Source organism: Ailuropoda melanoleuca, chromosome 6 (genome assembly GCF_002007445.2).
Source record: "Ailuropoda melanoleuca isolate Jingjing chromosome 6, ASM200744v2, whole genome shotgun sequence".
In the NCBI taxonomy this organism is placed as follows: domain Eukaryota; kingdom Metazoa; phylum Chordata; class Mammalia; order Carnivora; family Ursidae; genus Ailuropoda; species Ailuropoda melanoleuca.
Genome location: NC_048223.1, coordinates 82,499,270 through 82,523,215, shown reverse-complemented (window position 1 = coordinate 82,523,215; position 23,946 = coordinate 82,499,270). Strand labels below are relative to the sequence as shown.

The 23,946-nt window shown below is 43.2% G+C and overlaps 2 protein-coding genes across 4 annotated transcripts; one reads left to right on the top strand and one right to left on the bottom strand.

Annotated features, from left to right (window-relative positions):
• Window positions 1-1,340: 1,340 nt before the first annotated feature.
• On the bottom strand, window positions 1,341-10,292 carry DYDC2 (DPY30 domain containing 2). The gene is given in 7 exon segments (XM_034662779.1): window positions 1,341-1,668; window positions 1,670-1,837; window positions 4,945-5,067; window positions 5,403-5,603; window positions 5,709-6,341; window positions 8,905-8,985; window positions 10,196-10,292. Coding segments are annotated over 4 exon segments (606 nt in total). The 5' UTR covers window positions 5,574-5,603; window positions 5,709-6,341; window positions 8,905-8,985; window positions 10,196-10,292; the 3' UTR covers window positions 1,341-1,524.
• Window positions 10,293-10,324: 32 nt separating this feature from the next.
• DYDC1 (DPY30 domain containing 1) lies at window positions 10,325-22,959 on the top strand. 3 transcript variants are annotated; one of them, XM_019802968.2, is made up of 6 exons: window positions 10,325-10,408; window positions 13,423-13,585; window positions 14,049-14,150; window positions 19,355-19,447; window positions 21,065-21,169; window positions 22,878-22,959. In XM_019802968.2, the coding sequence occupies exons 2-6, from the start codon at window positions 13,439-13,441 to the stop codon at window positions 22,905-22,907; spliced, it is 477 nt and encodes a 158-aa protein (XP_019658527.1). In that variant the 5' UTR covers window positions 10,325-10,408; window positions 13,423-13,438; the 3' UTR covers window positions 22,908-22,959. The 3 variants fall into 3 exon arrangements, with proteins under 3 accessions (XP_019658527.1, XP_019658528.1, XP_019658529.1); XM_019802969.1 differs by having other exon boundaries at window positions 10,396-10,459; XM_019802970.2 differs by lacking the exon at window positions 10,325-10,408 and adding an exon at window positions 10,704-10,860.
• The last annotated feature ends 987 nt before the right edge of the window (window positions 22,960-23,946 follow it).

The window sequence follows — 23,946 nt, the reverse complement described above, 5'->3', positions numbered from 1 at the left end:
CAAAAGGGGCAGCCCAAGCACTGGCAGTGACCTCCAGGCACTGCCGAGGGGGAAGGGGGGGCAGGACTTGGCCATTTTACTTTGCTGTTCAGTCCCTGGGCAAACCTAGCTTTTGGTAAAGCCTGTGAGACTTTGGTCACCACTCATGACTTGGTTTGTCCTGGGCTATGGAGTAGGGCCTTCTCTGTTGGGAGAGGGATGAGTCAGGCTGCGAGCCGATGCCCGTAACCAGCTGATTTCTGAGGTCGCTCTTCTGAAGGCATTGCTGATGAGTGAGTTCAGGAATCAGACTGTTGGATGTTTGAACACTGGCTCTCCCGCTTCTAGCCATGTGGGCTCAGACAGGCTAGCTAACGCCTTTGTGCTTCTGATTGTTCATTGGTAAAATGGGAATAATAATAGTATGTATTTGCAAAACATATATCTGATAAGGGTTCAGTATCCAGAATATCTATATAAGGAACTTTATTATTTTTCATATATTAGACTGGCAGAAAATAAAAGTAAAATGACTAGCTCAGTGTGGCAAGAGTATAAAGAAATGGGTCCTTTCAAATGAGAGTGTAAATTAGCCTAGCCTTCCAGGTGCCAATTTTTGGTGTCTGACTGCTGACAACTTGTAGACTTCAACTCTCCCTCTTCCCCACATCTGCGCAAGCTGATAAACTCAGATGGTCCCAACTTTGTCACAGCAGGAGTTTCAAACCAGAAAAGCCTCTCCTCAAGGTGGGGAACTCCTACCTGGGCCCACCCCTGACAGCAGTACAGACCCCGCGCCAGTCTCCTTTCCTTGCTACCTCGAGCCCATCCTCTTCTCCCCCAAAAGCCTCGTTGTGGAAGTAATAACCATTTCATACCTTCTTGGTGCATGGCCAAAACACCCTCCCTTTGAGCTTTACTGTCATTGGAGCTGTTTTAAAATACCTGCTGTCAGTGACACAGGTACACTCTAGGACGTGTGTAAACACTCTAGGCCTGACTGGAAAGTTCACCTAAAGTCAAGGCTTGAACACATGAGATGGATGTGTTTTCACTGTCTAATCTTTTTTTTTTTTAAAGATTTTTTTATTTATTTATGTGACAGAGAGACAGCCAGCGAGAGAGGGAACACAGCAGGGGAGAGGGAGAGGAAGAGGCAGGCTCCCAGCGGAGGAGCCGGATGTGGGACTCGATCCCGGAAGGCCGGGATCACGCCCTGAGCCGAAGGCAGTCGCTTTAACGACTGCACTACCCAGGCGCCCCTTCATTGTCTAATCTAAAAANTAAAAAAAAAAAAAAAAAAAAAAAAAAAAAGATAAATCAAGAGGGAATAGCCTTTTGGTTACTTATTTGAAATCCTTATGAGTTTATTTTATCCTATCAGTAGTTCAAATGCTTACATGATTAAAGGGTTTTCACAGCTACCAGAACAGAACTTCAGCTGGGAGTCTGTCCCCGCAAGACATCTCCTTCCACAGCCCCTCCACTCTTGGTTTAATCCACATAGCTACTATCTTCAGGTCAGAGGCCTAGATGGCCATTTTCTCAGTTTGCAGCTTTGAGAGAAGCGTCATAAAAATCATCCACCTCTTGATCACTTAAGAAGGAGATTTGGAGCGGATGCATTTGAGGAGCAATTTCATGCTGAAAAGCCTAGGAATTTATTTCTTGGGGGAGTTTCAACACAGCAGTCAGTCTGGCCAGATGACTCTCGAGAGCAAATCTATTGAGGCATTCCTGGAATCATATTGGAAGTACCTGGCAGAGACTCCTGCTTCAAGGCATCCTTCTCAAGGGATTTTGTGTTCTCTTGTATGAATGCAGTCTTCTTTGTGGAACTAGCTACAGATACCAGTGGCTACACAAAACAAAAAAGAGAAAGAGTCATTAGCAGAGACTAAAACACACTCAGTATGCCAAGAACACAGCACTGCCATTTTCATGCCCAAGACTAATAACAAAATTGAAACAGATCTGCTCTAGCAAAGCATAAAACAAATCAAGGATCAAGGATCAAGGATCAAGATGATTCACCAATCATTTTACTGCCTGCCAGAGCAAAACTCAACACCATTGAAAGGAAAACTACATAATCTAGACTCCCTACAAAGTATCACCTCCAATGTTCAGCACACAAGTAATAATTACTAGACATGTGAACCATATTCTAGAAAAAACTATTTAATAGAAAGAGACCGCAAAATGACAAAGATCATGGAATTGGCGGACAGGGACTTACCCCAGCTATGACAAACATTTGCAAACATTTAAAGGAGAAAAAATGAGCAAAATGAGAGAATAGTTAGGGTAGATAAGCAGAGAAAATGGAAATTATAGAGAGGAACCAGACAGAAATTCTAGAATTGAAAAGTACAATATCCAAAATGAAAAAATTCACTAAATTCCTTAATAGGATACTGGGCACTGCAGAGAAGAGGCCAGTGAACTTGAAGGCAGATCAATAGAAATGATCCAAACTGAAACAGAGAAAAAAAGATTGAAAAAATAAATTCAGTCTCTGTGAGCTATGAAAGGATATCCTGCAGTCTAGCACTTATGTGACTTCAGTCCCTGGTGAGGGAAGAATCTTCGGAGCTTAAGCTCCCCCAGCCACCACTACCTCCATCTTTGTGACCTGTCCCATGGAGCCTGTGTCCCATGGAGCCTGTGGGGCACTGCAGACAGGTCTGTGAAGTATTTGCCCAGGTGATCTGTAAGACCCTTCTAACTACATGCAATAAATCTCTGGATTCGCTCCATAAAAATGTATTTATTAAACATTTGTATGGCTACATCTTTATAAACAAAGGGATTGTTTTCAAACTCAGAATTATGGCTTACTTACTCAAAACTGCCTCAGCTTAATAAAGAGAAACCAATGCAAGGGCAACTTTTGCTAGCTTTCTTCTAGGTCTGACTCAAACGCCACCTCTGCTGAACATCTCTTCTCGAGTGCTCTAAGTGGATGTGATTTCTACCACACATAGTGCTGTTTCTACTCCTCTTTTTGACACACCCACTGGGGTACTCAAAGGCTTTCTAAGGTATATGCGAGCAATGATGGTTTTAAGATATTAAGGGAAATTTTGCAAAACTTTGAGTATGTGCATAAAAACCCATCAGCAGGCCGGCTGAAATCTTAGGCACCCCATCCTGGGCCTATTGGAGACCAGGTTTTATAGCACTAGTGACTCAAAATCTGAAAATGACCAGGTGCAAGGAATAGTTTGCAATTGGCCTGAGCCAAGGAGAAATGAGAACTTAGAATCTCATCTTATTTGAGGGACCTTCACTTCTTTGCCCTCTGCCCGGGTCTTTCAATTTTTACCATGAGAGTAGCTCTCCCCGGCCAGGTAAGTTTGTTTTAAGATCCCTGTTGGGCCTCTCTGCTTCCTTCTAACAACGGGCACCAATTGTCATCATCATAATTTGCGCGTGGATTCTTTCTCAAAAGTGAGAACTTGCCCTTAGTCCAGGCATCCTGCTGGATCTCATTCCCGTCTTCCCTGACAATTGCCTTTGTCTCACACTTGGCAAAAGAACAGCATAGCTTTTACTCATCTAATCTTGCAAAGGAATATTGCATAGGGTGTCAAACCTCCTGGGTGTAACTCAATGGGACAATTCAAAACATTAATGTGAGCAAAGTTGTCTTTAATAAAGGCATCATGAAACCAGGATGGAGTTTTGGAAGTCTTTCCCTGCCTTATATATACTGATATTTTCATTAACAGGGAAGCATGCCGTCAGGAAGGGATGAGGGGGGCAGCAAGGGGATGACAACTTCCGAGTCATGACCTCCCTTCTACCGTTTCCGGGCAACTGTTCAAAGAATGAATCACTCCTGAGTGAGAGTTCCTTTAGACTAGACTAGTGTCGAACAGTAGTATGAAACTACCTTTCTTTTGACTTAATTTACCTATAAAACATCCAGACTTAAAAAATAAATCTGTGAATTATGAGGAGAGCTGAGCGTATCAGTGAGAGTGTACACAAGCTAAATAGTTTCATGTCTCTTCGTCGAAGGCGGCTTTGGAAACTAGCAAGAGCTAAGTGAATTGAACGAAACTGCACTGAAGGTTTTAATGCACAGGATATAGTGATAGTTGGAAAGATGTCAGATATCAAGCCCCGCGAATTGATTCCCCATCCAGGTATCACGCACTTTGTGGAAAGCACGAAAGCGGCACAAGGTGCTTTTCAGAAGATGGTGGGAGATAAAACGCTTGTCAGGCTAATGAACACACAATGGTTTCCAACTCCGAGAAGGTAATAATTTATGACCAGTATAACAGCATCACAGAGAAGGCATCTGCGGCTTGATACATACATAAATAGCACATAGTAACTAAAACACTTAAGTAAACAGTATATAATAAATAAAATAATATACCTGAATTATATACTGACAAACGTATTTGGTTTCTCAAATACGGATTAAGTTTTGAAAAGGGTTCAAAGGATCTTCTAAGGAAATATATGAGTTCCAAGTGACTTATGAGGTTTTATTTTATTTTATTTGAAAGATTTTATTTATTTATTTGACAGAGAGAGACAGCCAGCGAGAGAGGGAACACAAGCAGGGGGAGTGGGAGAGGAAGAAGCAGGCTCCTAGCGGAGAAGCCTGATGTGGGGCTCGATCCCACAACGCCGGGATCACGCCCTGAGCCGAAGGCAGACGCTTAACGACTGTGCCACCCAGACGCCCCGTAATCTGATTTTTTAAAATCAGTAACATCTAAGGTATTTTCTGAAATCTAAAATGGAATTGCCTTTCAACATTTCCTTTTTTCATTGACCAGGATTGTCAATAAGATCGGTTTACGTATAAACATAACCAGATGGAGAGAAGCAAGCTCTGGGAGCCTCAGGGCACTGTGTGCTGTGGCCTTGCTGGCCTGTGGATTTCCCGGTGTCCAGCTCTGGGGTGTGCACCTGCCCGCTGCTGGGTTCCTCCCTCCCTACCTTGTGATACTTTTCATACCGCTGTTGACTCTGGCGCTCTTCTTGCTTCAGCATTTCTGTCATTTCGGTTTCTTTGAGGCTATTGTCATATTCTTCCTTCAGCTGGATCTTCTGTTGACTCTCCTGGGGTGAGAGGAGAGTGGAGTTTCAGGTCAGCCCCTGGGAAGCCTGTACAAAGGGGACAGACCACAGGCCCAGGTCCTGGGGGCCCCCTGAGTTTGCTCCTGTGACTAGCTTTTGCCTCCTAGTAGCTCCAAACCTACCAATTCCACAACTCCTCTGGTTTGGATTCCCTCTTTAGCCCTCCCCACGCTTCAGGAATATCTGGGCCTAAGCGATCTCGAAAGTGAAAAAACCAAGAAACTTCCTGGGCTAGCTCTGGAATGCTGCTTTGGACTTCAGGTTACCGTGAGAAAGCTGGAAAGGCCTCCCCAAGACGATCCCGAGCACATACGCACCTCTTCTTTGGCTTTAGCAGTTTTCCTGTAATGATAAAGCCAGTGAGCCAGGTACTCTATGGGGTCACTGGGCCGAACCTTCGCCACCTCTGCAAGTGCCTGGCTCAGGCAATTTCCGAAGCACCTCTTCAGGTAGTCAGTTTCCATCCCCACGGGCCTGGGGAACAGCATAGCGGAGTCACACTACTTTATAAATCAAATCTGATTTTTAAAATAGACACATTCTAGTCAATTCAGATCCATTTCAGGATAAATACGAGATACTTCTGGATGTCACCCTTCCCCAAAGAAGCAATAAATACATACTTGCCAATTGCTCTTACATTCAAATGGACTTTTTTTAAAAAGCTCTTCTGCTGTCTTAGATCAGATAATAGGTCCTGGATGTCATGAGGCCCGAGGGGAGCTTGATATACTGGTGGTTAAGGGTGACTAAGGTCTCCACTTACACATGCATCTCTACCCTTGAGTAGGGAGAAAATAATTGCTCAGGCAGGAGGTCCTGAGAGGGGCTCTGAGGCCCCAGCAAGCTGTGCTATTGTGAGGTTGGAAGCTACAGTCATCTGTGACGTAGATAAGAGGGGCTTACTGATTTCAGAAGGGACCACAGAGAAGCCTTGGGGAGGAGAGGAAGGGAGAAGGGCAGGCACTGTAGCTACCCGTGGTCACGGGTTCTGCCAGCACGTAACACACTATTCTACTCTAGTGCTCATGCAAGAAGCTAGTGGAGGTTGAGCTGATGGGCCGGTATTTACTAGTAAGCGGATTTCAAGAGCTATAGGCAATGTAGCCTGAGTCAGATCATAAGTTAGGGGTGGCCGCAGTCTGAACACAGACTCCAGGAACAGACACACCCAAGTTCCGGTCCTGGTGCTGTTGCTTATTAGCTGTGTGATCTTCAACAAGCCACCCGGTCTCTCTGAGCCTTGGTGTTCTCATCTGTAGAACAAAATAATAAAGGTATGGGCCTCATAATTGTAGGGATTAGAAGAGATAACAAATACATGTAAAGCACTTAGCCTGGCACATGGTGTTCAATAAATAAATAAATATATACATGCATACGTACATACATACATAGATTATTTTTAGATTTTTTATTTATTTGAGAGAGAGAGAGAGAGGAGAGATAGTGAGACAGAGTACGAGCAGAGGGGAGGGGCAGAGGGAAAGGGAGAAGCAGACTCCCCGCTGAGCAGGGGCTGGATCCCAGGACCCTGAGATCTCAACCCGAGCCGAAGGCAGACACTTAACTGACTGAGCCACCCGGGTGCTCTCGTAAGTGTTTAATAAATATTAGCTATCACAGTGGAAGACTGTGACATACAATGAACTAATACCTGGCCTATTTCTGACCACCTCCATATTTCGGAAGTTTACACATTTTAGGTCCAAAAGAGCTAATAATGAAGTGAATAATAAAGGCTCAGTTCCAGTCTTAACATTTTCTGGGAGGCAGTTTTCAGTTTAAGGAAGGAAAGATACATAGATATGCCTATAGAAAAAATATATATAATCTCTAGCTCTTTCCACTGCAAAAGCCTAGAAGCAAAAACACTTCAGTAGCAATGAGCACACTGAGCATAGGGGACTTGCTTTGAAATAGCCTTCACCATTAAGAACAATCAGGACTCCTTAGAGAAATGGTGAATTCTAAGGTTGGGGCAGGAAAGGTCCAAGAAGCCAGGAGCATTTTCTTGTCCCAGAAAGTAGAAAAATGCTAAAAAATAAATGGTTAAGGATACAGGAGCCAGGCGATTGGGCTGCTACTAGCCCAACCTGGGGCATTTAGACATAGAAATAAATAATGACTATAATGGATTATAACTAATTGGGTAAAATAAAAAATCTGTGAATCAATATAAGAACAGTTTGGTAAGTGAGTGAATGGGAGAGAAGGCATGTTCTTAAGGTAGAATGTCAACTAATAAATATGGAAAGAATAACTGAGTTTTAAAAAAATCAACATTTTGAGGGTGCCTGGGTGGCACAGCGGTTAAGCATCTGCCTTCGGCTCAGGGCGTGATCCCGGCGTTATGGGATCGAGCCCCACATCAGGCTCCTCTGCCATGAGCCTGCTTCTTCCTCTCCCATTCCCCCTGCTTATGTTCCCTCTTTCACTGGCTGTCTCTATCTCTGTCAAATAAATAAATAAAATCTTTTTAAAAAAATCAACATTTTGTAACCATGATAATATAACTGCAGCAAGCCAGCATCATCAGTGGGTACTAAAACTCAATGAATATTTGATAAAGAGTGGGATATTCATATAGTCTCAAATTTTCTCCCCATAAATTATGTATTAATTCCGAAAGGAAACGTAGGAACTTTATAGTGGTGAGGCCTGCCCGATACAACCTTAATCAAGTGATCTAAGGAAATATCACTAATCAAGGGACAAAGGGACATCACGTGTCTCCTGAGGGATGCACTTCTTAGGGGGATGAAATAAATTTCTGAGGATTCCTGCCCAAAATGCAAAACTTGAATCTAATTGAGGAACTACGAACAAAGCCAAATCGAGAGACAGCCTGCAACTGGCCCATACTCTTACAAATGTCAAGATCGTGAAAGATAAAAAAAGGAGGGGAACCATTCCAGATCAAAGGATCTTAAACAGGCCTAACAAATGCATGGAACACATGTTTCTGGATTGAGTCTGAACCAGAAAAAAGACTTTCATAAACTGTTGTTGGGGAAACTGAACGCAAATTGTACATTACATAATAGAAGTGTTTCAAGGTTGGGGCGCCTGGTGGCTCCGTCAGTTAAGTGTCTGACTCTTGATTCTGGCTCAGTTCATGATCTCAGGGTCGTGAGATCAAGGCCCACGTAGGGCTCCGCGCTGGGCATGGAGTCTGCTTAATATTCTCTCTTCCTCTAACCCTTCCCCTGCTTGCGCTCACGTTCTCCCCGCCCCCAAAAAGAAGTATATCAAGGTTAAATATCCTGGTTTTGGTCATTGAAATGTGAATAAGTTAGAAAATGTAATTTTTCTTCGGAAATACAGTGTGGTAGGGCTGAGTAATGGCTTTCCAAAGTGTCTATGTCCTAATTCCTGGAACCTATGAAATCTGTCACCTTGTTTGGCAAAAGGGACTTTGCAGATATGATGAAGGATTTTGATTTGGGAAGATGATACTGGATTTTCCAGGGAAGCACACAGTAATCCCAAGGGAACAGGAGATATGATGGTAGAAGTTGAGAGAGAAGATGTGATGTGATTCATTCAGGGCCATGAGCCAAGGACTGTGGGTAGCCTGTGAAGCTGGAAAAGACAAGGACATGGATTGTTCCCTAGAGCCCAGTTCGGGCTTTCTGCTCAGGGGGGAGCCTGCTTCTCCTTTTCCCTCTGCTGATCCTCCTGCTTGTGCTCTCTCTCTGTCAAATAAATAAATAAAATCTTAAAAAAAACCCAAACTAAAGCCACTAAGTTTGGGATAATGGTGGAAGGTAGGGATGGGGGCATGTGGTGTTCCGCTTCTGCTAGTCTGTGGCCCACCTGAACCAATGCATCTGGACGAACAATCTTCTACACCCCTTTCACTCCGAGTGCGGTCCATGACCAGCAGCACTGCATCACCTGAAGGTTTGTTGAAATGCAGCTTCTCAGGTCCTACCCCACACCTACATACTGATTCTGCATTTTAACAAAATCCCCAGGTGATTCAGTTACAGATCTACTTTGCCTGTGTCGCTGGAGAACTGCCCTTCCCAGAGGGAGGAATCACCAACTCTGCATTCCCCAAAAAGCCTCTCCACTTCCCAGCCCTTGCATGCCTGCTTCTCTGTTTAGGTGTGGCAAATCCCTTCTGGAGTAAGCCTCTGCTCTAAATTGCACGTTTTCGACAATGGTCTCAGTGAAATAATGGGATGTGAGAGTTACTAAAACTTGATGCAAAGACAGTAGAGGCAGAATAACAGAGCCTGCCAGTGTCCGCCAGGAAAGGGAGGGGCCATGGGGATGCCTTTTACAGCCCTCTCTCCAGAAAGGCAGGGTACACTTACCCAGGGACGGGGGAGACTATTTTGCCCGTGCCCCTCCTTGTTCACCGACTTGCAACTCAGGCAGGGCAAAAAGCATCAAGATGGTCTTTGTTCACACTATATTCCCAGTACTAGGCACACCGTAGGTGCTCAGGAAATATTTTTTGACTTAATCCAGTGAAGGCTTGCTCTCTGTCAGCGCCCACTCTGGTACTTATTGCCTCAGCCAACGTTTAGGGAGGCTTCTCCTGCCCAGCACTGCCCAACATAAATTAAAACAGAACGTGGGAAATGGCTAGCAGAGTGCTGTACAGTAAACACTAGGTCAGGGAAGACTGCAATGGCTCTGGCTGGGAGGAGGTTGGACGGCTTCCCGGGGGTCGGGGGAGCCTGAGCTGGTTCTGAAAGGAACCAAGCAGAGGTGACCAGCAATCTCAAAGGTGCGAAGCCATGAAAATACCCGGCCCTCGAACTCCGGGGATTGTCTCCTCCGCCCCTCCGTCTCCCCCAGTGCGCACCCGCCAGCCCGCCGGCTCGACTCCTCTTCTCGGCCTCCCCCTCCTCCCAGACTCCAGGTGGCAAGTCTCTGCTCACCCACCCCCGCGCTCCCTCCTCTGTGGGGCGCCCCCGCCACACCCCGCGCTCGCCTTCTGCCCACGACCTTCGCACCCCCTCCTCTCCGCCGCGCGCTCGCTACCCTGCCCCTCATCGCGCTGGCGCCCCGACTCCCCCACCCCCCAGCCTCCGGCTCGCCGCCGCGCGTTCTCCACCCCTCACCCTCTACCCGCGCCGCATCCCGCGCTCACCCCTCCACGCGCCCCTGCCCCTCTGCAGAGCGCACTCACGGGTTCTGAGGCGCGCGCGCTCGTTGCCTAGCGACGGGACGCGACTCGTGGGGAGGGCGGAGGCGCACGCGTCAGGTGCGCGCGCGCGTCGAGAGCGCGGGCGCCTTTCCCTCAGACGGGTTGCTAGCGCTCGGCGGGACTCCCGCGGGGCGGCAGTTTGGGCCGTTGGACCTTGTGAGTGGTGTGGGGCTCAGGCGACGCCCGGGCTTCTCTGGGCGGAGAGAAGTTAGTGCAGCGCCTGGGGAGCGCCGCCTCCTTCCTCCTCCTCCCCCCCTCCCCACCCGCTGTCTTCGGCTGGCCTGGCGGCGCCGGGTGGAGGGGACCGGGAAGGCGGGAGACGAACCCAAGCGCCCCGAATTGAGGGTTGCCGGATAAAACACGGGACACCCGGTTCATTGTGAATTTTAGATAAACAACGAAAGATTTTGTATTATGCTACACTGTACTAACACGTTATTCCTTATTTCTCTGAAATTCATGTTGACCTGGGCATCCTGTATTTCTGTGTGCTGCGGTTGGCAGCTCTACCCGAATCGCCTCCTTTCCCACTTAGACTGGCCGGCTTTCTCCTGGATATGCGCAGAGGACCTCTTTCTATTTCTTGTGACAACCTCTTCAGGCTTGAGGTAGCCGTTTCTCTGGGAAACGGCTTTCTTATATTGAGAGGAGATGGCTTTTGGTGTATATGAAGAATAACATTCCTTACATCAACCTGTGAGATGGGTATTATCGCCATGTCATGGACAGGAAACCTGTGAAGCCAAGTAATGGGCTTACCTGGGTTCTGCTAATCTATGCCCGTAGATGTGACACCTACCCTCGATCGGATGCTACTCTTAGGCTGGAGGTTTCTCCCTTGGGGACATGGTCCCTTTCCCATGTATTATCTTTCTGGAACAGCAGCAGGAAACTGTTCCCTGTTTTTCGTTTCAAACGACATTGAGATGTTACTGTAGTTAATTTTGTCTTTAGAGTATGTCCCATTGAAGAAGCACAGTGAAGATACTGTGTCTCAAACTCGTTTGTAATACTGTAATTTTTCTCTCTGTGTGGTTAAGAAGACACCAATGCCAGACCGAAAGGGAATTCCGTTCATTCATGCCAGTTTGTAGAGTTTAAGTTTTTATGATTACATTTCTGTACACACCTACACATTCCTTTCCCCACTGCTGTAATACAAAAGGTGACATACTATCTACAATTTCTGCACCTTGCTTTTTTTTTCACTTCACACTATGTCCTAGAGATCACTCCCTATTTTAGAGATCTTCCTCATGACTTTTACATAATATATATGCACAGTGATCCATTGTGTTGCTGTATCTCATCGGTCCCTTAAGAATGAATTTTTGGATGGGGTTCCAGTTTGACTATTCTAAGTCACGGCGCAAAATAACTATGTGCATATATCATCACTCCATATTTTTGCAAGTTAAGATCTAAGAAGTGAGATCCACTTTTCAAAGGGTAAATACCTATGTAATTTGCTAGATATTGCCAAATTCCTCTCCATGGGGGCTGTACTATTTCATACCTTCACCACCATCAAATGAAAGCACTGTTCTGGTTTACGAACCTCAAGAGGTTGTTGTTTCTGAAATTTTATGCAGAATGTTCAGTGCTTTTGTCCAGGGACAGGACTAGGCATGCTGGCGTTCTGTTTTCTCATATTCAGCTCATGCCTGACCTGTAGTAGGTACTCAGAATATGTTTGTTGAATAATGAATACATTTCATTAGATTCTTAGAAGCGACTGGATTCCATAAGGGTAATTTGAGGGTGATCAGTTTTTTTGAAACACCTGAAGTACAGTGATTGCTTCATTTTCCTTCCTCCCTTCCTCCCTTCCTTCCTTCCTTCCTTCCTTCCTTCCTTCCTTCCTTCTTTCCTTCCTTCCCTTCTTTTCTTCCTTCCTTCCTCCCTCCCTTCCTTCCTTCCTTCCTTCCTTCCTTCCTTCCTTCCTTCCTTCCTTCCTTCCTATCTGGTCTAAGATTATTCCTGTCCATCTTCATAACTGAATAGCCTGGAACATTACTGGGAGAGTGGAGAAAATCATTCACTTGCCTCCATGGGAAGCCAGCATGCTCACCTCTGATTAAAACACACTTCTTGAGGAGTTGAAGGAGCTTGTCTTGGGAGGACAGTTGTGTGTGTACACAGATGATTCTCAGGTTGCATGACAGGTGCTGTGTGAGTCACTTGGAGAAGGAGAATCTCCTTTGCATTGCTTGGGAAGGCTCAGAGAATGAGAGATGACCTACATCTTGTAGGTGAGGAGAAAAATCTTCTAAGCTGGGAGATAGAGAGGAATCATTATGGGCAAAAGTCTTGGAGATGGAAGTGTGCAAGGTGTGACTGGCAGAATGGCAGAATGTTCCGCGTAGAGCCTGGGATATGCTGGAGGCAGAAGAGATGTCTGGAGGTGAGCCTGAGAAGAAATTGGGACCCAAGTGTGAGGAGCTTCACATGCTATTCTGCAATGGTTGGTGGTTTTTTTTTGTTTTTTTGGGGGGTTTTTTTGTTTTTTTTTAATTCTTTGGCCTTGGAGATTCATGGACTTTTGTGTTTTTGGGGGGATGGAGTGTTGTGATGTTTTCTAAAACTGACCCTCATGGCTTGGGAGTAACATCTGATTCATTAAGATAATGACTCTGGAGTCAAGAGTTGGCTATGAATCCCACGTTCACCATGTTGACTTAGTGCTCTTTGTGCCTGGGCTTCCTCACTGCAGAGCAGGGGTCATGACCCTGATTACCCGCATTGTGACGATTGAGTGAGACATGCACTGCTTGGCATGTAGCCAGCTCACAATCATGACGGGATCCCTTTTTCTGACTCTTTTCTTTTTCGTTGTTTTTGTTTGTTTAGTTCCTGGATCATTTATTTCTGCTCTAATCTTTATTATTTCTTTCCCTTTGCTGGTTGGAGGTTTTCTTTGTTGTTCTTTTCTGACTCTTGGCCTTGAGCGCTCTTTGGGATTTTGAAAGTGCACCTTAGTGGTAGCCGTTGTGACATCCATGGAGTCTTTTTGGAAACTGGTAGAAGCTTCATGGAGCCAGTTGCTTGTGTCAACCCTGATGGGAGGTGCAGATGACAGGACGCAATGCCTTGTTGGCCTCACTGGACTCTAATTTTATTGTGCTTTATTAAACATTCCCTGAATTAATGCAAAAACATTTACCTTTTAGAAGTCAGAGGTGAGACATGGAGTCGCTATATCTTCAAAAGTGCCTTGGGACTTGTCTAACTCAAGGTCTTACAGAAGTGGCAAGAGTTCGCCCAGTGGATCCAATAGAGTATTTAGCATTGTGGATTTACAAATATAAGGACAACGTGACCATGGAGCAACTGGTAAGTAGGGATCTTCTTTTAGAAAATTAGAAGTGTAAAACAATTGTTCCCATTTGTCTGATTTTTTTTAAAAAGTTCAATGTTATTTCTATTATAAAAATAGTATGCTTATTATGAAAACCTTGGACGATATGAAAAAACAGAAAGAAAACAAATATCCCATAGAAGACTTCTCTTTAGATTTTTAGGTATTTTCTTCTAATCTTTTTTCTATAGATTTCTAATACATGTGTAGACTTTTTTTTTTCTTACCTAATTGTGATTATACCCAAGTTATAATTTTAATTTTATGCTCTTTATTCAAATAAAACATTTCCCCAAATTATTACACATTTTCTAAATGAGTAGAGTAAAATTTGCTTCCCCTTTCCCTATTGTTGGTGATTAACATGCTTTCAAGATTGTTTTTATAAATTGTTCTATCTCAAATTAGTCACATGACATTGTTTTTAAACACTGCTAGAGACAGAAGGAACTGGCCGACTTGGAGCATGAGAGAGAACTAGCTGTGATAGAGCAGGAGATGATGGAGAGGCTCAAAGCAGAGGAGCTCCTGTTCCAGCAGGTGAGACAAGTGTGGGGGTTCAGGGGTGACTGGAATTAGCAGTGTCAGCCTCAGTGTGAAAAGCTCCCCATCTCTAGTGAGTTAAGAATGGCTCTCTTATATCTTCATGTTTCTGTATGTCTGTATCTGTGTCTTTGCTGGAGAAATAGCAGCAGTGGGGTGGGAGGAAGACCCAAAGAGTGTGCTTTTGTGGAGGCCAAGGGGAGAGACCCAAAGGGTCAGTCATGCCTACTGCTGGTTGAGTGAGAGCAAGACTGCAAAGTGCTCATTGAAGACCACTGGTGACCTTGGAGGGAGCAGTATGCATGGGATGGAGTGTAACGGGAGATGGTGAGTATAGGTAATGCTTTCAAGGAGATTTTCAGGGAAGGAGGTTGGGTTTTTGTTTGTTTGTTTGTTTAGGAGCAGAGGGGAGGCGGTGATTGATGTTAAGAGATAGGGAGAAGATGGTTGAGAAACATGTGGATATATAGGTTTTGTGGCACAAGATGTAAAGCAGTTTCTGTATGACTCTTTCTTCTTTATGAAGTAGGGCCATGATCATCTTCCAAGAATGAGGTGATAAAGTAGGAGGTCTAGAGAGAGCAGGGAGGGTTTGAAATGGTAGCTTTAGAGAATGGTGGAGTTGCCCAGGAAACTTAGCATTACTTGATAACATTGAGCACCCTGTCAGAGTTAAAGACCAGGCATTTATAATGTTGCCATTTGGTTTGGTTTTATGATTCTGTGATTTTCTCCACTTAGGCCTAGAGATTTGAGGGATGATGTGGAAGGCGCAAACCCTTTGACTGAAGTAGGTTTGGGATAGCAGGATTGGGGAGCTGAAAATGTTGGTAAGAGAATGGTTTCAGGGATGACTCATGGATTGTGAACTAGATAGGGAAAGTTACAGAGTGGCTTTTGGACTAATTTAATTTATGGAGAGCTTCTGAACTAAATTTAAGTTATCCCCATTGTTCTACCACATAGTGCTTAACCCTAGAGTCTCGACTCAAGTCTACACACTTGTAAAAGGGAAAGAAGCCTGTTATTTGGGTGTGTGGATAAAAAGAAAAATATAGTTATGGCAAATAGATTCTCTGCCTAAGCTTTCATCTCTGACACTGGGGTAGAACATTGTAGGCACCTGAGACAGATACGGCTGTTGAGAACTTTACTGCTCCTGAATCTTTATTTTTCAATCGTTTGGTTTATTCTTATGGGGAGGTTGCAGAGTGTTGAGTCGGATGTCAAACAATCATCCAAATGGGCAAACGTCTGGCACAGAATTCCCCCGACTTTGAGTGTGAATCTGCCCTCCGTCTTACAGCTTCTACAGCTAGTGTCTTCCCCTGTCTCTCAGAATGAGAACTTCCCAGCAGTTCTCCTTCTCCAAGACAATCCTATTACAAATGGGGGATTACTTAACTTTCTTTGGCTCATCTACTTTATCTTACTTCGATAAAATTTGGTGATAGTAGAAATCAAGCACTTCTCTAGCCGTATCCTGTTGGCCAGTATGAAGGGATCCACTGTGCACTGAACCCTGAGCATTCGGTCCACAGTGGAATATTCAATAACATTCTGCAGAAGATTTTATGACCCGTTAAAGAAACAGCGTGGTAGCCAGAAATAGAGGAGAAAAGGGAAAAGGGGCCTGTGGAGAGATGGTTCACTGGAGAAGAGCTTAAGAGAGACTGACCCAGAGATGCAAAGAGACAGATGCTGTGAGCTCACCATTGAGTCAAGTGAGCTGGGGCGTCAGGACACTGGTCCCCTCCCTGTTGTTCTCACCGCCTGTGCCACTGACTTGAAATTCCTTGAAATTTTAGGCACTCTTCAGTAAGCCCAGGGCCCTGTGAACAGGAAAGTACTTTGACTGCCATTTTCTACCTAAGAGCTCACTGAGGAAGTAAGAACTTATTGGTTTGTTTGTTTGATTTGAGTTTTGAAATTTTCCTGAAAATGTTAAGAAACTGGTTCTGTTGACCAACGTGGTTGGTATTTAACAACTACATTTTGCATTGTTGTTGAGAGATTAGTCATTTCACGTTCTCTACCAATATCTGAAAGTGGATGGAATGCTATGTTCTTACACTTCAACGACCCACCCCATCACTTTTATCCCAGTGTGGATAATACAGGGTTACCAGGAAATTCTCTTTAACAACCCTCTGTAAATAAATAGAAATGACTGTTTATTATCTCTTTATTTATAAAAATGTATTATTTTTTAAAAACGCATTTGAAAGACATAATGGGACGTGTACGTATTATGTAGATATAGCAAGAGAGAACAAATTTTCACAAATTTATATCGATGAAATAAAAAATTTTTAAAAATCATAATTTAATACAATTTTCCTTTTGGAATACAGGCTTACTCCTTAGGAGAATTAGATTATTTTTTTTAGAGATAACATTTCATTTAGTTGGAGTTCAAAGTTAATGTTCCCTATCATCAAAATCGATTGAAAACATTTATCTGCTAATGCTGATCTGGAATGAGATTTTAGTATTTCATCTTTGAAAATAACTGAGAGATTGGTCCTGCCAAATGCTGATATCTGTCTGTGTGCATATAATTTTGACCATATTTTTCTCTTGGAGTGCATTTGCAGAATTCTATTAGATTTTTATCTTGTTTTGCCTTTTAGCATATCATTACCCTGTAGATTAATCATTTCCAATTGAAGGTTGGTAAAAGCTTCTCAATTACCCAGTTAACTGGATTTGGGGATATGGAAATTTCATTTGCACTGAAATCGAGGCCACAAAGTACTGTGGACCTATAGTCTGAGCTTGGGAAATACGCCTGCTGCATATTTGTGTGTGGGGGGGGGCGTCTAGTTTCTTGTTTTAGGTTTTGATCTCATGGGAAGTGTATTAAGCAGCTTGACATTGTGATTCAAACATTAGTTGTTGAAATGGCTTTCCCCAGGTGTTAAGTTTTACATATAAGTACTGTTTTGCCTTGTAAATTTAGTTTGAGTTGACTTAAAAACATTATTAAGTCTGCAGCAAAACTTATTTCCAAAGCCATTTAAAGTTTGGTAATAGTGATTGAGAATGATTCCTCTCATTCCAAAAAATTTCAGTCTTGGTCCTGAGCCGCACAAGGCACAGTAACACGTCAGCACTGTGAAGCCATATGCACCTGCTGTGTGCTGGGGCAAGCCAAGATTTATTCCGTTTCTGTTTCCAACAAAAATCCACAGAACTGATGATGGTTGCATTCATAAGAGTGAATGAAGGACACTGTTGGCACTGCTGGCTCAATAACACATGACAGATTTGAGCATTTTCTGCGGAGTACCTGCTGTTGAATAATACAATGAATACTCTTAGGCTTTCAACACTGCATTTTCACAAGCTTTGTAAATTTGTCCAACTAAGCCTCCTTCTGGTTCCACTGACATTTTTATCAACATGGGTTGTAACACGTCTTAGCAGATTTCACAGCTGGTTGTACTGAATTAACGTTTCTTAACTTCTTTGGAAATATTTCTTGGGGCGCCTGGGTGGTTCAGTCAGTTAAGCGTCCTACTCTTGATTCCAGCTCAGGTCCTGATCTCAGGTTGTGGGATGGAGGCCCCCCCGCAATCAGGCTCTGAGCTCAAATGGAGCCAGCTTTAGAGTCTCCCTTTCCCTCCTCCTTCTCCATCATGCATGCATGCACTCCCTCTCTTACAAAAAAAAAAAAAAAAGAGAGAGAGAGAGAGACAGAAAGAAAGAAAAAGAAAATGTCTCTTGCCTGTAGTTGTCCCATGAAGACTGTTCATAGAGGCTGATCTTTCAGTCACTTCAAACCCAGCACTGATACCAGTAAACGAACGACAACAGCTGAGTGGCGTTGGGAACATTTGTCTACCCATCATGAGCCAAGAAAAATCGCTCAAAATAATTTGTCTTGCTTTTAATTGACTGTTAATGTTGCTCCCAGTGTCATCAACTCTTTGAGCAACTGTTTTCGCCAAAAGGCTAATAATCCTAACTTAAGTTTATTGTTTTTTCCTGCGACACTAAAATCAAACACGTTTTAATTAAATCACCATTGGGAAATGAACTTTTTTGCTTGGATAACAAATGAGCACTTGGAAACTTGCTTTCGTTGCTGGCTCTTTTGTGTAGAAATTTTACGATGATGAGATAATTCTGTTTAAAATATTCTAATATTTCTGACCTTTGTTTTCATGCGAGTCGAGAATACTGTGATGACAAGTGTTTATTCTGGTAATATTGATGTTTATTGCATTTGTTTAGTAAAGAATCCTTGCTTAATAAACACCATATTTTGCCATTTAATTTGGTAATAAAATACTCTCCATTGTATCTTAAAGGGGCAACATTCACAGTCCACTTCTTTTCTTGTTATGACATGATGCGTATACGCTGATTTAAACAATGTCATGGTGTAGGGGTACCGTGGCACTCCAAGAACTACTGAGATAAAACAATGTCCTGTGATTTGTAGTGTGCTGAGCAGCAATGCAAAGTGATGAGAGCACCATCTACGATCCCTGTTGCAACCACTCAACTGTGCTATTGTGAAAAAATAGTCACAGACGATAAGTAAGCAAATGAACATAATAGTGTTTCAATAAAACTTTATTTACAGGCACCGAAATTTGAATTTTACAGAATTCCTATATATTAGAAAATATTATTATTCTTTCAATATTTTTCAACCATTTAAAAATGTAAAAGCTAGCTCATGGGCTGTACAAATACAGGATTGGGTCAGATTTGGCCCACAGAGCTTAGTTTTCTGGCCCTTACTCTAGTGTGGAATGTGTGTTGAGTTGGGACCATATATTTTTGATTATCTATAGTTTCGGATAATACACTTAAGATTTTCTCATCCACTCTTCTGCAACCAAGGTTTGGCTCTTTGAACACCCATCTATGCTTGAAAGGATTTTATCTTAAAAAAAGTACTGCAATCTCATTCGTTGCTTCAAGAAGAACAGAGAAAATAACTTGATTTTGTACAAATTGTGCTTTTCTACAAATTAGCAGTTAAGGAAACTTCCATGTTTATGTTAGACTTCAGGAAATATTTGTAAAAGCTGAAGTATTAGGAGGCTGTGATCACTTATTCTTATAAGCTTCTGAAATTAAGGTAGCTATAAACTTAATTATCCTGGGACACTTCGGAGTGATTACAGTTAATTCCTTGCAATTGATCTGACGCTAATATGACTTATTTATTTCTGAATATTCAGCAACAGCTGGCATTCCAGCTGGAGTTGGAAATGCAGGAAAAAGAGAGACAAAGAATAGAAGAACTACAGAGAGCTCAAGAACAATTAGAGAAGGTAATTTGAAGTTTCATATTAAAAAAAGTCTGTTTTACTTAAAACCTCGTAGAATCCTCAAACTGTTTCTTGTAGCTGTTACCACATGAAATTCAGAGACATGCCACACATTAGCTGTCTGACTGAGACAAGTCTTACAACCTTTTCAATCTCAGTTTGCCCTTTCGAAAAATAGGGATAACGGCATAATATGACTAGCAGTGACTCGCTGGTTTGCTGTGGGGATCAGCTATGATCGTATGTGTGAGACTGCTTTGTGAGCCGCGGAGTTCTGGCATGGTGATAAAAGCCACCCTCTAGTCCAGGCACAGTTGTTCCTGACTGAGATAGCTGGTGCTCAAGGTTAAGTTCTTTGCAATATGGAGGGTATTTCGCTTAACTGACTGAGCCACCTAGGTGCCCCCAGCTGGTCTCTCTCATTCACTTGTGACTCCTCTATTTATTCCATAATTAAAATTAAAAACAGAAGTAGGTTTTATAGAATATGTGTATTCATGGCTTAGATGAGAGCATCATTATTTAAAGCACTTTTTTAAAAGCTGGAAGGACGGATTGAATTAAAAAAATGAAATTTTTGAAAAGAGAAAGTCAAAGCCCTATACACAGTTAAAAAATACACATGGTGAACGAAACCACAGAGGCCGAGCTTATCTTAGTCTGAGTGCCGTAGGGTGCAAAGATATACACACTTGCACACATGCCCATAAATACACAGACATACAGACCCCCTTTCTCTTCAGTGAAGATTCAGTGATGTAAAATGACAGAAGAGAGGTTTCTGTTTTGTCATTTGTCACATTGGCTAATAATTTGGCTTCAGGTTTAACATTTTAGATCGTTTCATTTTTTTAAAAGAGTTGTGTTTAATTATAAGTAAAACATGGTTTTCTATTAGTAGCGAGTGTTTAATGAGACTGCGAGCTGCAGTTTTACACTAAATGTATTCAGATCACCCCTTTAAGAGTGATGACCTGTTTGCTGTTAGATTGATCATAGCATTATGTAAAAATAAAACTTCTTGAAAATTAAACATGGAATCAAAATGGAAAGTATGTTCAAATATTTTTCCTCATTTTTATATATTATAGGAGATGAGAGTGAATATAGAAAATATAGCTAAGAGTGAAGATAGTTCACATTTGGAGGTGAGAAGGGAAAGTTATTCTATGTTAAGTGAAATGAATGAGTGTCCTGGAAGGCAAAGCTTAATGTTGATGCATTAGTAGCTAAACTTTTTAATAAGGAAATTATCAAAATTGATAGTCCAAGTATGTGTTCTAGTAACAACAATTCACAAGCACCGATGTGCTTTAAAGCAAAATCTCAAAGTGGATAAAAATGGGACATTCGTTTTCTGTTCGTATTTTTAAAAACCAGAATGTCGTGAATTATTTATTGACCATATGTTTACGTACAGTGATATATCTTAAATTTCTGAATGTACTTTTTAATTAAGTTTTAGCATCTATTTCTAGAATTCTCTATTAACAGGTATTGGTTCATTCCGTTAAGGTTGAAGTTTGATGTTATAATGCAGACATTTCTTATCGAAATAAAAAAATTAGTGTCTTAATTTTGAACTCGTTTAAAATTAAAAATGAATTTTAATAATTGTAGGATGTAACATCAGACTCAGGCAAAACACTAGCTGAAATTAGCAATCGCTATGGGGCACCTAACCTGAGCAGAGTGGAAGAACTTGATGAACCGATGCTATCTGATGTAAGTATCTTTAAGAAAGTGGTTGGTGAAAAACAGATTTTTTTTTTTTGACTTTGGGAAAGCTCAGTGCGTAGGAGGCCAGGGTTGGTTGGCAAATGGGCGCCCTCCGTGTCAGAGAAGGAAAATCAGTTGCCTGGGTGCTGACGATCTATTCCTAATGGGCCTTCTGCCTTTTTGTGAACGTGTGCTGCCGGCCACAAGGGTCAGGGTGGGCACACGTCTGGCTCCTTGCAGATGTGTCAGCACTGATGGGAAGGTAGCTGGACGCTGGTGTTGGGGTCATAGTGTGCCGTTGTTCAGAGAGTGATTTATATATTTTGGACTTAGGCTTTGAAAATCTCAAAATCTTTTCAAAGTATATATTTAAAATCCTTTGGTGAAATACATAATCTTTAAGTTAAATTTGGGGGGGGGCAGCTGATTGATTCTCAGAGGCAAACACTAGAACCAGATAAATGTCCTAAAGAAAGTGCACGCTTTTATCGTATATAAGGACATTTGCCTGTTTAATAAACATACAGTGTTTTCTATGTAACAGGCACCGTGCCTGGTGCTGCTGTGCATACAACACACAGTTATTTACCTTGTCTGGGGGGGAACAGACAATTGCGCAAGCAGTTAATAGTCATTGCTAGAGTGATGAAGTGATTTATTGGCCAGAGCAGTAGGTTTTGAGAGTGGACAGGGAGCTGTTAATAACTAAGCCAGATCTGCGGGTATAGACCAGGACTCTCCGGGCAGAGGGTATATTCAGTGACCTAACCATGTGCACTGAAAAAGTGCGGCAGCCAGCCCAGTGGAGGAGCCCTATCAGGGAAGGCTTCCTGAAGGAGGTTGGTGACTGGTTGCTGGGGGGGGGGGTCTGAGAGCACAGCCAATATAAGAGCCCCCCAGGGGAGAGTAGGGGGTGTGAGGCAGGGAGGGAGGAGAGACCAGGCAGGGGAGGGAGCAGGAACAGGCCATGAAAGGCTTGGTACTGTGTGCCCCGACTAGTATGAAGATTTTATCCTAAAGGCAGTGGAGGGTGAAGCAATCAGCAATCAGCATTTTAGAAAGGCCAGAAGTAGCAGCACAGAGGGGAGGGTGGAGAGAGAGGTGTGAGGACACCTGTCAGGAGGCCAGTGCAGTAATTCAGATTGAGATGGCGCTGGCGGCCTGTTCAGAAGGGGGACCTGAAAGGGCTTGGTGCTAATCAGTCACTAGAGACATTTTTATTAGATGTCTGTGTTTTGGTTCCATGCAGGGAGCTAGCGAATAGCAATGAACAGAACAGGTGGGGTCCCTGCCCTCTGGGGGCTGTGGGCTGGGGGCAGGTGCTCTGTGAGGAGGGACCTGGCCTGGATGAGTCTTCCTGAGGAAATGATGCTTGAAGAGTTAGCCTGAGCTAAGCGCAGCAGATGGAGAGAGCAAGACGCTGTCAAGTAGCTGGCGTACCTAGGAAAGCGTGCAGCCTGTGCTGAACAGGGCTCGGGCGAATGCTTTAGAAATTCCATCATTTAAGGGATGGCTCCAAGAAGAGGACCCTTGCCAGAAAGATAACAATAAGAAAGGGGAGTTAGACAAGTAGAAGAAAGGACTGGTTAATAAATGCTGGAGAACATTTGCTTGGATCTTACCCGAAATCAATTTGAAACTATCAAAAAGCTTCACTTACATAGTCACAGCTCTAACTGTATTAAAGCGTATTTACTTTTTATTTTGCTTTTAGGTTGCATTAAACATTGATCAAGACTTATAGGATCAACCAACCTAAGAGCAATAAATTTTTCTGCTTGTTTCAAGTTTCAAAACATGAGGTTCCCCATTGTATTTTTTTCCTCTAAAGACAGCTTTATAAATGGGCTTCAAGGGTAGCCTTAAAAGGCTGTTTTGGATTCCCCAATGCAACTGGTTACTGGTAGGATTCCTCTGAGGCAGGAGAGTTTGCCCAAGCAAACAAAAGGGACAAATGAGAGATGAGCTGAAAAGAATGTGTGTGTCTGCCTGAGAACAAGGTTGTTGAGGTGAAAGTTCTGGTCTGGGAGGAGTGAGAGGGGCTGCCACTGTGCAGGGCTCGGGAGTGTTCAACTTGCTTTTACATCTCATCCCCCTCCCCCCCAAATTGGACCACAAAGATTTCCCCAGTTTGCTAGGCAATGATACTTTGTAGTAATATTAATCCACACTTAGTAATGGGGCCGGATGGGGAAGGATGCAAAGTGCTGGGGTACAGAGAAACAGCCTTTCTTCTGGAGCAACCAGTGGGCAAAAGTACCGGTGCTGCTATTGGAGGGCAGCTCTCCCGGGACACAGGCCATGCAGGGGGCTTCCTGGAGTGGACGCTGGGTAATCCACAGGCCCTGGTGGCTGCCCTGGCGGCTCTCCTGGCTCCTCAGAAGTTTCAGGCCCCAACTTAAACTTCAGGGAGAACTTTGCTTCCTTTATAAAATTCTTCCAAATCTAAATCTCTATTATGGATCCTTTCTGTTCTTTAAGAAATGGTATAGACATGGAAACATAAATGCCAGGAAGAGGCTTCTTAAAAAAATAATAATAATCTGCTTTGGGTTATGACATACCTCTCCTGAGGCAATGAGAGTAGAGCAGCCTAATTGCTTAAACCAGAAGAGATAAAGGGGGGAAAATATTGGTTTCATTAAAAAGAAATGTTATCTTGCCTATCAGTTCTGTACATTTCTTAGAAAAAAGTCCCAGGTGCTCTGGAGAGGTGGTTTCTGGGTCAGTCAGGCCATCAGGCACTGTGCCCCCCAGCATGGATGACCCACACCAGTCTACCC

Excerpts from the sequence above, each read along its gene's own strand:
- DYDC1 (XM_019802968.2), top strand. The coding sequence starts at position 13,439 with ATGGAGTCGCTATATCTTCAAAAGTGCCTTGGGACTTGTCTAACTCAA. Across the intron at positions 13,586-14,048 it reads ACGTGACCATGGAGCAACTG|AGACAGAAGGAACTGGCCGA; the intron begins GTAAGTAGGGAT and ends AAACACTGCTAG. Across the intron at positions 19,448-21,064 it reads CTCAAGAACAATTAGAGAAG|GATGTAACATCAGACTCAGG; the intron begins GTAATTTGAAGT and ends TAATAATTGTAG.